Consider the following 13152-nt stretch of genomic DNA (forward strand, 5'->3'; position numbering starts at 1 on the left):
GTGGTGTCCAGTGGCAGGACAAGGGGTAATGGGCACAAACTGGGGCATGAGAGGTTCTGTCTAACCATCAGGAAGCACTTCTGTACTGGTGGGTGGCACAGCACTGAAACAAGCTGCCCAAACATTGCAGATTGAAACAGCACCTCCTTAGTAATACTCATACTCTTATGAGCTACAGCCTTGAAATTACCAAGAGTTTGGGTATCTAGGTATTTATTTCTATTTTATTCACCTTGGGAATACAGTATCTGTTCACTTGGAATGTATACTATACAGCTTAGTTTGGCCCAAAATGTTTGTAAGAAATAAATTTCATGAAATTGTGACAAAGGAAAATAGTGAGGAAAATACTATCCTGTTCTATTGAGAAGCAGATTATTTTATTTTTTTTCCCCATGACGAATTGAAGATGAGAGTTTCTTTGGAATCCCTCTCTCCAGCACTGGACATGTATTGCAGCTTTAGGGCAGGACAGAAAAAATTCCAACGAGGATTAGGGATTAGCTACAAATAGTAAGACGGTTTCTATTGTTTTCCTGGCTCGAGTAATGTAAATGAAAATATGCAAACAGCAGAAAACAATGGAAAGTAAATTCTACTGTTTTTATTTGTTTGATTTTTTTAAGGTACTTTCAATTCTACATTATTGGACCTTTGCTTTCATAGAGACCTCTGCTACATACAGGATTGATGCCTGCTCAGGGCCTAAACCTTGAAATCCTTATTCATTACTTCATTTTCTTGTCTTTGCACTGTACTTAACTCCTACCTTCAACTTGCTTGCATTTGTAAGTGAGAGAGTGGAAAGATTCTTTTAGCAAAGGTTGCTATGTCATTCTCGTAACTTCAGTTTTTCCCTCTAGAATATCAAAACCAAATAAGATTTTTAGGCTTCAGATTGCGTTACAGGAACAAGCTTTATGAACACAGCCTAAATTTCACAAGATTTGAGAAACTGGCAGAGTCTAAGCCTTGGAGACCATTTGTGCATCTAGAGCCAGAGCAAGCACAGTCCAGCGATGCACCGTAATGTTAGAAATGAGACCGGGCGGCTTTAAGACAGAAACAGGAAGCTGTAACTAGAATCCAGCTGAATTCGGAGCTGGGGGCACTTCACAGTCAGGCTGCAAATCAAGCAGATGTGCTTGCAGTGAATTTCTGTAGTGTCTGAACCTTTCTTTGTACTGAAGGTGATTACACCTTCCTTCCTCTGTGATTTTTTTCTTTTATTTTGCATTCTTCATAAAGGGCATGAAATGGAGAAGTTGAAAAAATATGCATCAGTGAAAGATGAAGATCAGTTTTATCACCAGGGAGCTGTGGAGTTGCTCGTCTTTAACTTTCTGCTCATTCTTACCATATTAACGATTTGGTTATTTAAAAAACATCGATTCCGCTTTCTGCATGAAACTGGAGGAGCTATGGTTTATGGTGAGTATAAATTCAAGTGCCAGTTTAACATGGAACTAGCTGCATATTTATCATCAGGCACTTCAAATGTGGGCTCAGAAGGCTCAGAAAACACACTCAATGAAGTGTCATCAGCCCCCTAACTGGGCAGTAAAATGTACTGTAACACCACCTCTTTAAAGTTGCTACAGGTTGCTTGGTAAGAGAGTGACTAACACTAGCTGTTTATCCTCACCCTGTTTGCATTATGTTCCTGTATGGGCAGACAGCCACTGAATGACACTTTGTGAAGTAGGAAATTTACAATTAAAACACCCACAGTGAAAGAAGTTTAGTGTGCCTAAGGTTATTCAAAGGTTATAGACTAGGGAGCTTTGTGAATCCACCCATGTTATCTAATAAGGCTTAAACTATTTTGAGACTTCTGTATTTTTTTTTTCTGCTGTGCAGGCTATGAAGCAGGCTATGAAGAATGCCTCAAGTCATCTCTGACTGTTATCATTGTACTGTAATTTCAGTTTGCCTGTCCACTTCTAATCTTCTTTTGTGCTGTTTGGCAATATTGTGTATCACTTTCAAGTAGAACCTTCCGCATTGCCTACTGGAAGTACTCGCTGGTTTAATGGTATACACTTAAGTGTATAATGACTATCTGGTCATTCTCTCTTGCTATCACTTCACTTTTCCTCAAGTGTGCGATTACTATTTCTGTAATTATTAGACACATACATGTATGGTGGTATGTATAATATAGTCAAAATATTAGTCATTATACACCTTAATCCAGGCTATTTTGACTGTTCTGTTCTGTGCAACTCATATACTCTAGCAGTGTCATATCCAAACTAGTTTTTCTAAGGGTGCATATTCTGAAGAATATTTATCATGTCACAGGACAGCACAAAACTTCCGAAGTTCATCTGCAAGCCTGCAACAGAGAAGGACAACTGTCCCCTATAGGGGCAAACTTTATTTGCTCCTCCTATATGAAGCATTTAGATAATCTCAGTTCCATAAGATTATTACAGCTAAAGATCACAGTCTTCCTTTTATTCTTTTCAAACTATTAAATAAATGAACAATATTTAAATGTTTCGAGAACACAGGCTATTTCATATCGTTTCACTTAGTATCTTCACAAGTGACTTGATACTTTGAGGGAAAAGCAAGTAAACAAGAGACTTGTATTAAGCCAGTCACTGAGCCCCGAAAATCTGGGTGGGAAAGGCAGTGGGTTCTCTAATTCTCACCTGCCCTGCATTTATTTTAAAGTCATGGGGGGCTTTTTCTATCCTGAAGTCTGCCATGCATAGAAAACCACTTCCATTGGAACAGTTGAGAGTGAAATTCATTACATGATAGTTAGATGCAATAGTTTTCATTGTCAGGCATCACACAGATTGTTGTTTAACAGTTTCTATGTGTTACAGGCTGCCTAGCACCACCGAACTACATTTACTTGTTGTATTTTTCTTAAAATCTGTCAGAAGGAAAAAACATAAGATACCATGCAATATTTTTATTGTGGTCAATTTATAAGTTATGACAGTATTCTAATTGCATGCATGGGTGACTTCTAAAATAGCTTCCCCTAATATTATATGTCTCCTACATGCAACTGATGACAATTGCTGAAAATTTAGACAAAGGCATACCATAAAAGACATGAAGTATGGGGGAATACAACATTAGACAAATAAATCAGTATTTATTTAGAGATTTAGTTATCTTTTTCCACTTTACTGTTTGCTCTGGTTCCATTTTGCTGCCTGCCCAGAACATAATCTGCCCATCATGAAGATAACCAGCTCATGATATTCTTTTGATCAGTTAAGAGACCAGTGCTCCATCAGGACAGAGATTTTGAATTATTAAAACATTCATGAATAAAGGAAATATTCCTCATGGTTGCAAATAAACAATCTATTTAGACTTGCATTATTTATGGCAGCCTTCAAACAGGGAAAAATGTTTTTTCATAGGATCTGAAGACCTGGTGATGTCCTTTCTATCCTTTAGAATTTTGAATATAGGTTTGGGCATCTTTATCATCAGGAAAAAAGTGATAACAAAAAGAAAGCAGAATTTCAGAGGTCATGACAGAGGTGTAGGATCAATTTGCAGCAACTCCAGGAGAAAAATCAGTTCAGGGGAAAATCTACAGGGGACCAAGTACTCACAGTCAGGTAAATCCTGCCTTCACTCACAGCACAGTTAAGCCTGAATGACTTTGGTACAACTGTTTTTCTCCTGCTTCACATAGGTGTTTTTGTTTGTTTGTTTGTTTTTGGTTTGGGGGGGGGGGGGGGGGGGGGGGGGGGGGGGGGGGGGGGGGGGGGGGGGGGGGGGGGGGGGGGGGGGGGGGGGGGGGGGGGGGGGGGGGGGGGGGGGGGGGGGGGGGGGGGGGGGGGGGGGGGGGGGGGGGGGGGGGGGGGGGGGGGGGGGGGGGGGGGGGGGGGGGGGGGGGGGGGGGGGGGGGGGGGGGGGGGGGGGGGGGGGGGGTGGGGGGGGGGGGGGGGGGGGGGGGGGGGGGGGGGGGTCTTCATTATGAGAAGAATTCTCTTTTATACTTGTTTCATAATAAATATATTGCCCCTGAAATTTGCTTTACTCCGCCCATGGAGCTATTTTCCAGATACATGAATGGCAGTACAAGCAGCTTATAAATTTTTCTTCAAGTGACAGAATAATGTAGCCACCTTTTGAAGACTGCGTCCCACAGTATGATAGATGGGTCAGTGGTACTTATAGAGGGCAGTATACTGTCAGGGTATAGCAGTGGAAGGCATGGGGAGAGTGAAAAAAGAAAATCAGGAAGAAAGCACAGGAATACAAAAACAGGAAGATGTTTTAAATGTATTGCAAAAATGCTGAACAGACAAATTGGACACTAAGAACATCCTGATAGAAAGTTCTATTTAAAGTATAGTGTTGTGTTTTTTTTTCTTTGCATAAGCTTCTATGGAAAATGCAGCTTTTGGCCAAACAGTTTCAACTAAAAAAAAAAATCCATACTTGAAAATAATCCATTTAGAATCTTTAAAAATGGATATGTATTGATTTTTTTTAAATCAAGGCAATGTTTCTACACTAAATATAGCCATATTTACATTAATAATCTTTCTTAGTTTCCCCTCACCTTAAAAAAAAGTCTACATTTAGTTTAAACTGAAACACTATTTCAAACAAAAATGTCATGGATGTAAATATATGAGTATATATATATTTCAAGGGTGTTTACCTTGAAATTATTTACACACTCCAGTTGTTTTGTTTCAGTACCAAATTGAAAAGTCAGTTACTCACACAAAGAAGAAAACAAAACAAACAAAAACAAAACAAAACAAAACAAAACAAAACACAGACCGCCCTGTTTATTCATTCATTCCTTTGTTTTTCAGTATCTTGGAGAACAAGTTTCCTCTGCTTGCTTTGACAAACAGACCCCAAACAGCTGGCTCAGCTTACTTTCTGGTTTCTGTATATCAGGGAGGCAGGTGAAAGTTTTGTGCTATCCTGAAGGGAAAGAGCAAAATTTACATATTTAGATGTTTCCTGTAATCCTGAAGAGTAAGCACTTTCTCAGACAAATTGGGAATGTAATCACAGAACAATGCAAGGTTTCTAAATAAACTGGATGGGCATCTCTAAAGCCTACAATTCAGTTCCAGTAGGGCTAGATTTCTTTAGATACTTCATGAGCCACATCAGGTGCCCAAATTCCCCATATAACACTTAAGTCACAGCACTGTGCAGTAGAGGGGACTAGCCCAGAGCTAGTTCAATGAAAATAAAATAAAATAAAATAAAATAAAATAAAATAAAATAAAATAAAATAAAATAAAATAAAATAAAATAAAATAAAATAAAATAAAATAAAATATCTAACTTTCTGATCCACCTCAGAACTTAGGCATCAGGGTGGAGATGCAGGTGTTACCAGATACATGTGATTAAGTTAAAAAAAAACTCCTGCAAATAGGCAGCCAGAATTGAACTAAAAATCTAAAAACCAAAAACCACCACACCAACAGGATCTGTGATGTTTATCTGCTAGGCTCCTCAGCAACATCATTTAAGAGCTTTCTCAGCTTGGTTTGTTTTCAGCTCCAGGAAACACAGGGTGAAGGTGAGGCTGACTGGAGTTGTACCTGCCTTCAAAGTTGTGCTCCATAGCTGATGAGACCAAAAGAAAAACAAAACAAGGGTAATGGCAGAACATGGTCATACAATGCCCAAGAGAGAGAAATAACTTCATGTAAGAGGACTTAGAGCTACCTCCTGAAGTTTTAAGGGGATTGGAAGGCAAAGAGTAAGTCCATTCCATAAATGATGTACCTACTAAAATATGAAATACACTCTTCCCAGATTTTTAATTCATCAGGGTTTGTATAGAGAGTCCTTGGCACATTTCCTATTACCGAAGGAAGAATGCTATCCCTGTATTGACTCCTGCAGCATAACGTAGTGATATAGCAATTGCCTTTGTTTGAACTTTCCACAGAGCACTTGAGAGTATTCTGAATTGACCCATCATTACAGGTCCCAGCCACATTTTGTTCAAATCTAAGACATGATAGAATACACTTGAGAGCTAAGAGGGACCTCAGAGACCCCCAGATACCCTAAGAATATTGATCATTAGAATCTGCTCTAATGTTATTTCTCCAATAAATGTATGTTGTTAAAGACTCTTGCAATTTCTGTGTCTTCATTATCACTTCATTATTTTGGTGGTTCAGTAAATTATCTAAATCTGAACTCCATCTGAGGGTAAGAAGTAAAGCTGTAGAAGAAAATCCAAAGGCAGATTTGAATTCCGGTTGTAATTCTTAGTCCATGTTGATCATTATTTCTCTACAGCTACAGTTATCATATTTTCAAAATATCCCTTTTCTGCAAATAGATTTATGTATACTCAAGGGCTATTTTGCAGGATTAGATCAACAATATTTGCATTTGTTTCGATTCCAGAAAATTCCTGCAGAGGTAGCTTGAGACTGCTGCTGAAGATAACACATCTCAGAATACAAATAAGAACAGTCCTTCACTCCTAGTCTAAAACTTGACACCCTTGATCAATTTAGTGTTACTAATTATGTTTCCTATAGTGTTACAAAATTATGTTACTCTAACTGATAACATTTATTTTCATTTTTTAAATTATCAAACAGAATTTGGTTCATACTATGTGCTATGAACATACTAGGAATCTCAAAATGTTGTAGGAAACAGTAGTTTATAATACCTGGTAACAGGATTGGAACCAAGGCTATAGTTTAAGACAGAGTGACAGGTGCAGAAGTGATAAAGGGAAAAAGTTTTCCATGCCAGAGAATGAGGTGGAAACATCAAATCTTGTCCAAGCATCAAATGAAGAGGAGTTTTTAATGTGTTTGAAAATGAATTTGAAAATAAAATGTGGTTTGTTTGTTTGTTTGTTTCAAGAGGAAAACTAATAAAAATAAGATGAAAACCCTGACTGTTTTAACTAATTAATGGTTTCCTCAATTCTTAGTCATGATGTTGGACATCTGGAACTGACCACTGTAGAAATCATATTTCACAGAAGTACATGCAGTGCTTCCTTTCCTTTTCCCATGAGTGCTTTCCCAAAAAGTTTTGAGGAATTCTGAGACAGAATTCTGTCTTTTACTACAGCTAGATTTGTTATCTGAGCTACTGCACAAATGCTGTGTAACTTCAGAAAGTAGTCTTGGCATTTTCTTCTGCTTATCTAAATCCTATACCATTTAAAGCAACCAGTCATACTAAAGAAGAAGATTCATGAGCCTACTAAACAGGCAGTGCAGCTGTTACTCTGTTGTAGCATCAATCCAGGAAGCTACAAGCTTGTGTTACATCATTGCTAGAAATTGGCAGTTCTGAGGTCTCTCTCAGTGCAGAATGTGAAAAATAACAAAGACATTTACCTGTCCAGGTGTCCACGGTCACTTTCATCACCCATGGCATCTGATTACTTGAAAAAATTTGTCTTTCCATTCCTATGAGCTATTTTCTGTACTTTGTTTCTTATTTTTCAATAGCAAGTATATCCATCTAGATGCCTTCCATAAATATTTAATCTGAGCATTCTTAGCATTTTACGAATGTGTTCATAATTGATAACTGCAAAAGTTGTTCCTGTACATGGGACTTAAAGCACCTAGGACATGCAGGAGTGGTGGAAATTAAATTTGAAACCACATCCAAGTCTCTGAGGGTGGAAATCATCTCCAGTAACGTTATCTAACTAAATATTAGTTACATCTCCTAAAGTAATCACTCAAACTCCCACTAGAGCTGAGAGGTGAAGAATCACACCTTCCAGAGGGCAATTGCAGGAGCCAATTATTAGGAGCCAAAATGTCTATCTTAGACGAGTCCCTACATTTTAGATAAACCAATTAATCCTAAACTTGATTTTCCTTCCTTCTGTTTGTATTCTCCATGTTTATATAGTCTCATAAACACACGGTCTTCTACAGAAAGCAGACTGACCCTGAGGATAGGTTTCAGAGCTCACCCACCCCTCCACCCCCAAAATGAAGTGTGTAAAATCAGCACCAGTTGATCCCCTTTAAATATCTATTGAAAACAGTTTAACAACTCAGTTAATAACTGTACCAGAATGATTCCAGCAACTGGATCACAAAAATAGGTGTATAACTGAGCACGTGGCAAAACAACATCACTATTCTAATGAACTGACTGCTTTGGAAGAAATTTCCTGGTCCTCCATGAAGTACTGAGAAAAATGTACCTTTGTGAAGGTAGAAACACTGAGAAAGTGGTGTCCCAGCTTTAGCAGAGCAAGAGCAGAGAATTTCATTTTTTTCCAAGTCAGTAACTGTGCAACATCAGATACACAGAGGTACCTGAATCTGTTTTGTTTGTTTGTTTGTTTGTTTTTCTCTCCAGGCCTTGTAATGGGATTACTAATACGATATGCAACAAAAGCATCAAATGTTGAAAAATGGAACTGTTTATGAATGTGAAAAGCTGGAATCTGGGCCATCCACCCTACTTCTCAATATAACTAATCAGGTCTATGAATACCAATACAAAAGAGAGATCAGCCATCACAATATTAATGGTCACCAGGGCAATGCAATGCTTCAAAAGGTAAATATATATATATATATTTATTTTTTCTAAACTGTGTAAGATATTTCTTTTATTTACACCCCCAAGAGAGAAAAACAAGTTTCAAGATAAAACATGACAGACACGGGCTACTTTGAATCTAAGGTGAGAAGTGAAAGTGAAGGAGAACAAAAAAAGGAAATAAGTTACAGTAGAAATCTCACAGTTGCTCAGCATCCAACTGGCTGCATGTTTGCAGAATAATTGCCTGAACGGTCCACCTCCTGCAGACACTGAGTTCAAGGGGATCAGACACAGCCATTACCTTGGGTTCATTGCCATCACAGCTTCATAAACCCCAATGAAATCTTGGTCTGCTGTCTTAAGAATGGCTTGCTCTGGCAATATAAGCAGAGGAGGTTTACTTTCTACAAATTTGAATTTGTAAACATTATATGTCCATAGGTAGGTGTTCATTTTTTGGTTGGTTGTTTGGTTGTTGTTTTTTTGCTAATGCTTAAATGCATTACAATGTTCTGACTCATTCATGCAGCACCACAGAGGTCCTCAGCAGGGATTTCACTGGCTATCCCCAAGCTTCTGGAGAAAGTGTTGCATCAAGTCAGGCTGGGTGCAAAAATGGAAGTGTGGGAGAAGATTTAGAGTCCCTTACAATGTTGTGGCCTTTTTCTGTTCTTCCCAATATGTGATAATTAAAATACTTTATTTATTTATTATATTATTTCCCACCCTTGCAATATTTGCTTCCTGTGATTGTCACTCTGTTAAAAATGACAGCAACTTAAAGAACTCAGGAGAGCAGAGGGGCTTTTTAAAAATCCAGATTTTAAGCTCAAAGATATCATATATTCACATGTAGGTTCTAAGCTTTTAGTAATGCTTTTACAATATTACAAAACATTATATATTATTTTGCTTTTTAACAATTATCATGGTTTATCTACTATAGTAATATATATTCTATTATCAGAATGTTATAATACCGTTATCATGATACAATTATTTTTTTAATTATGCTTATAATATGCACTGGGCATCTCGGCAGAATTTGGATTTAACCATCTGCTGAAATTCCTTGCTAATGAAGGACCATTGTGGGCCTGCCTGTAGTTACTACTGGACTCTTGCTCTTCTCTGAGAGAGCTAGACATTCAAGGCTAGGAGAGCCGTGGTGGGTGAGACAGGAAGGCACAGTGGTAGTCACACTAGACAGATCTTGCTGAGTCTTCATCCTTTTTCCTGCTCATAGGTTGCAATTGGTTTTGTCTTAGTCTAAGCGTGTGTTTAGTTCCCAGAGCATATGTACTAATCATTACATTTGAACATCTTCATCAGACATGGTATACTGAATCTAGCTTGTGTTATTAGAAAGGAGGAGGACTAGCTCACCACAAAAGTCCCTGTTGCAGTTACAGGGATTGCCCAATCCCGTTTCCATTGTCCCAGTTCTTAAAAGTCTCCACTGTGAATTGTGAAATTCTTTATATGACAGGAAAGGTCTCAGACAGCTAAGATTTTCACTCCTTTTCCCTTAAAATTAACTGGCAAGTGCCCCTGTAAAAAGAAAATACATAAGAAAGGAAAGAGGGAGGGATTCAACAGTATTTAGGAGACAAAAACAATGCCTGGCAGCCTTCGTGGCCATGGCAAAAGCACTGATATACAAAAAGAAAACATGATCACACCATGCTCTGTTTTTTGTACAACTGCTATCCCCTTTTGACTGCAGTGTAAAGGATTATTAAGTGCATTTATCAGAAATAATGGACTGTCCCGTAATGTACAAATACAAATCCTTTAGATGCACAGTTTTGAGTAGTAAAACATGCATTCGTAATTTCTGATACCTATGGAAAAATATTTTAAAATATTTGATGAATTAGTTCCAAAATTAACATTTGAGACTGTTAGTTCAGAGTGAAGAAAATTCATTTTCTGTTGTTTTCCATGAAGTTACCATCAAGAGCTGAAATTGCCAGCACATTATTGGCCAGCTAGGTTTGTTTGTTTTTTTGTTTGTTTGTTTTAATTTATAATTCAAAGTTAGCAGAAGGGGGGAGGGGGAGGGAAGGCTGAGCTCTCACTTCCTGTTTATCAAATCAACCTATCTGTTAGTAAGAAGACAAAAGTAATTCTGTACTCAGCTCTTACTCTTCTGAAGCTAAATAATTCATCTGGTATACTGTAGCCTTAATATATCATTTCATCTGAATAAAAGGAGCTGCAAGCCATTGCACTAATTATGTTCTGTCTCTTTTAAAGGTATTGATATGATATAGCTGCTGACAGAACAGTGAACAGTATGGAGGCTTATTAAACATTTTTTTCTTCTCCAGCAATGCCACAGTTTTAAAACAGCATTCTGTTTTATTGAAAGTTACTTGAAATGAAGCACAGTGACTGAACATTGTCCTTTGTCACTCTCCATGCCTGAAGTTGAAGGCAAATATGAACAACATATTGACAGCTGAAATAGAACTTTTTGCCTTGCCTAAACTCATCCTCATTCTAGCATTACTTTAAAATTTTAATAGGTATTTATATATTGGTTTTGTAGAAACAAAAAGAAAAAGGTGTTTCACAACTAATAAAATACTGTTAGGTGAAGAATGCACTTTATGTGTACTCTAGATGCTTTTCCAGTTTCATGACACTTAAATATTTACAATTACAGTCAAAAAAACAAAGAATGAGATATGGTGACTGAAATGCTTCCTATTTTCTGTCGTGTTTCGGTCTTTTTCTACTACTCTAAGGTCTGTCTCTATCTAATTAGGGGATGGTTCTGTCAGTGTAAAGCTGGTCTTATGGTCCCAGGTTTATGCCACTCATTGATCCCCTTTTTGTGCCAGGAACACACTAGAGGAGGAAAGGAGGACAGTTGGCAGATTTCTAAAGGTGGAGCTTGTTCTCTTAGTTTCTTGCTGAAGGGTAATCCCAGAGCTCACTACTGACTAACATAAATCGATACTCTCTGTATGCACGTACAAATGCATCAGGAGAATGTGAAAATTAAGTATCTCTTCCAAGGAGGATAAAATGATGCTGAACATACTCTAGGTTAAATGCTTAGAAAGATGATTTCTTACCAAAAAAACTCTTCATCGTGTTTACATACTCTGTGAAATTCAGGTTAAATACTTCATCCCGTAGCTTTTGGTAGATAGTTTGAAGATCCCACACCTAACTGAAAGAGGAAATAATGAACTAGCTCTGTGGTTGGTATGCACTGATAGTTTCTCTGAGGTTAAAAAATTTGTGGTATTTTATACCAGCTGATGATCTGACACTATAAAAACTTATGCCTTGACAATTCTCCAAAAAAAAATAATTATAATGGAATGGGAGAAAAATGTTTCTTTGGTTACTGTCTGCAAACAAATTAAGTTTTTACTTTTATAAAAAGAATACAATAAATCAGTTCCTTAGGCAATGTTTACAGACTGTACAAACATCATTTTTTTCTGCAGTTCAGATTGCTGCTTAGCTTATAAAGCAGTTTTTATTCCTTAAGTATTAAAACCAAGCTGTATAATGTCCTTGTTTTCAATTTAAAATTTTGTTAATGACAAGATAAAATAAGAGTCAACTTAGAAAACAATCACTGACTGACTGTCAAATCTGTTGTTGAGGCAGTGCAAATAAATTGGACCTCAGTCTATTTGCAACACAAAGGCAAACAATGTTAAAAAGGTAGAAGACAAATACACCCTGATGTGAACCTCACTTAAAGCAGATATTTTATACATATTTTCTTTGTGTTCACTCAAAGTTAGCCATTAATCTTTATACAACATATAGCTGACAGATTCTATCAGTGTTAATATGGGGAGGGGAGGTTGCTTGCTTGTTTGGTTTTTGTTAGGTTTTGTTTGTTTTCAAACAGATGCACAGTTGTGCTTTAAATACCTAAGGAGCTTTTTGTAAATGGTCACAGAAAAGATAAATTGACTCAGTGTCCTTTTGACAATCTTTATTGTAGCTCTGCAAATAAATATTACTGTATAAACTGTAGTTTATTACAATATTCATGAAACTCCAGCTGTCTACCACATGCCTGTAGCATTTCCAATGATCTGTATAGAACTCTGTGTGAGATGAGGAGGCCTCAGAGTCTGCATAAATTACTTAGCAACTTTCAAGAGTGGATAAAAACATAAAATTTCAAAACTAAAAACTTGGAATACAATTATTTAGAAACCTCTTGGGGACTTCTTTTGTAGATAAATTGTGTATGTTTTAAGTGATACTGCCTTTTACGATTTTTAGTAGGAAACTATATTAAAAGTCCACAAGAGATGTGATCACTGAGAGAGCTCAGGAGAGCTCGATGAGGACCAGTGAGTGCTGCAGGCTGTGCTTTCCATGTATGCCTGCAGTGAAGCTCCCATGCAGCACCTTCAGCTTTACACTGAAGGAGGCAGTAAAATAAATTCTCATTCCTTAAAAAACAAAAGGGAGACACAGGCTGTCTGTCCTACACACATAAGAAGGTTCCTTATGTAGGAAGATCTCCTTATGAAGATGGTCAGGGTGTGCACAATTTTCATGTGTCATGGTTTGATAAAGTACATATTAGCTGACAGCCAGTAGCTCATTAAGCAACATTAGCTAGCTCCGTCTATAACTATATAG

The 13152-nt window shown here is 37.5% G+C and overlaps 1 protein-coding gene across 1 annotated transcript in view; it reads left to right on the top strand.

Moving 5' to 3' along the window:
- Window positions 1–1080: 1080 nt before the first annotated feature.
- Window positions 1081–13152, top strand: part of SLC9A9 (solute carrier family 9 member A9) — a 217796-nt gene continuing 205724 nt past the window's right edge. The window contains 3 exon segments of the mRNA XM_032193572.1: window positions 1081–1431; window positions 8332–8384; window positions 8386–8535. Coding sequence (XP_032049463.1) covers window positions 1257–1431; window positions 8332–8384; window positions 8386–8535 — 378 coding nt within the window. The 5' untranslated portion in view covers window positions 1081–1256.

This window comes from Aythya fuligula, chromosome 9 (genome assembly GCF_009819795.1).
Source record: "Aythya fuligula isolate bAytFul2 chromosome 9, bAytFul2.pri, whole genome shotgun sequence".
Taxonomy (NCBI): domain Eukaryota; kingdom Metazoa; phylum Chordata; class Aves; order Anseriformes; family Anatidae; genus Aythya; species Aythya fuligula.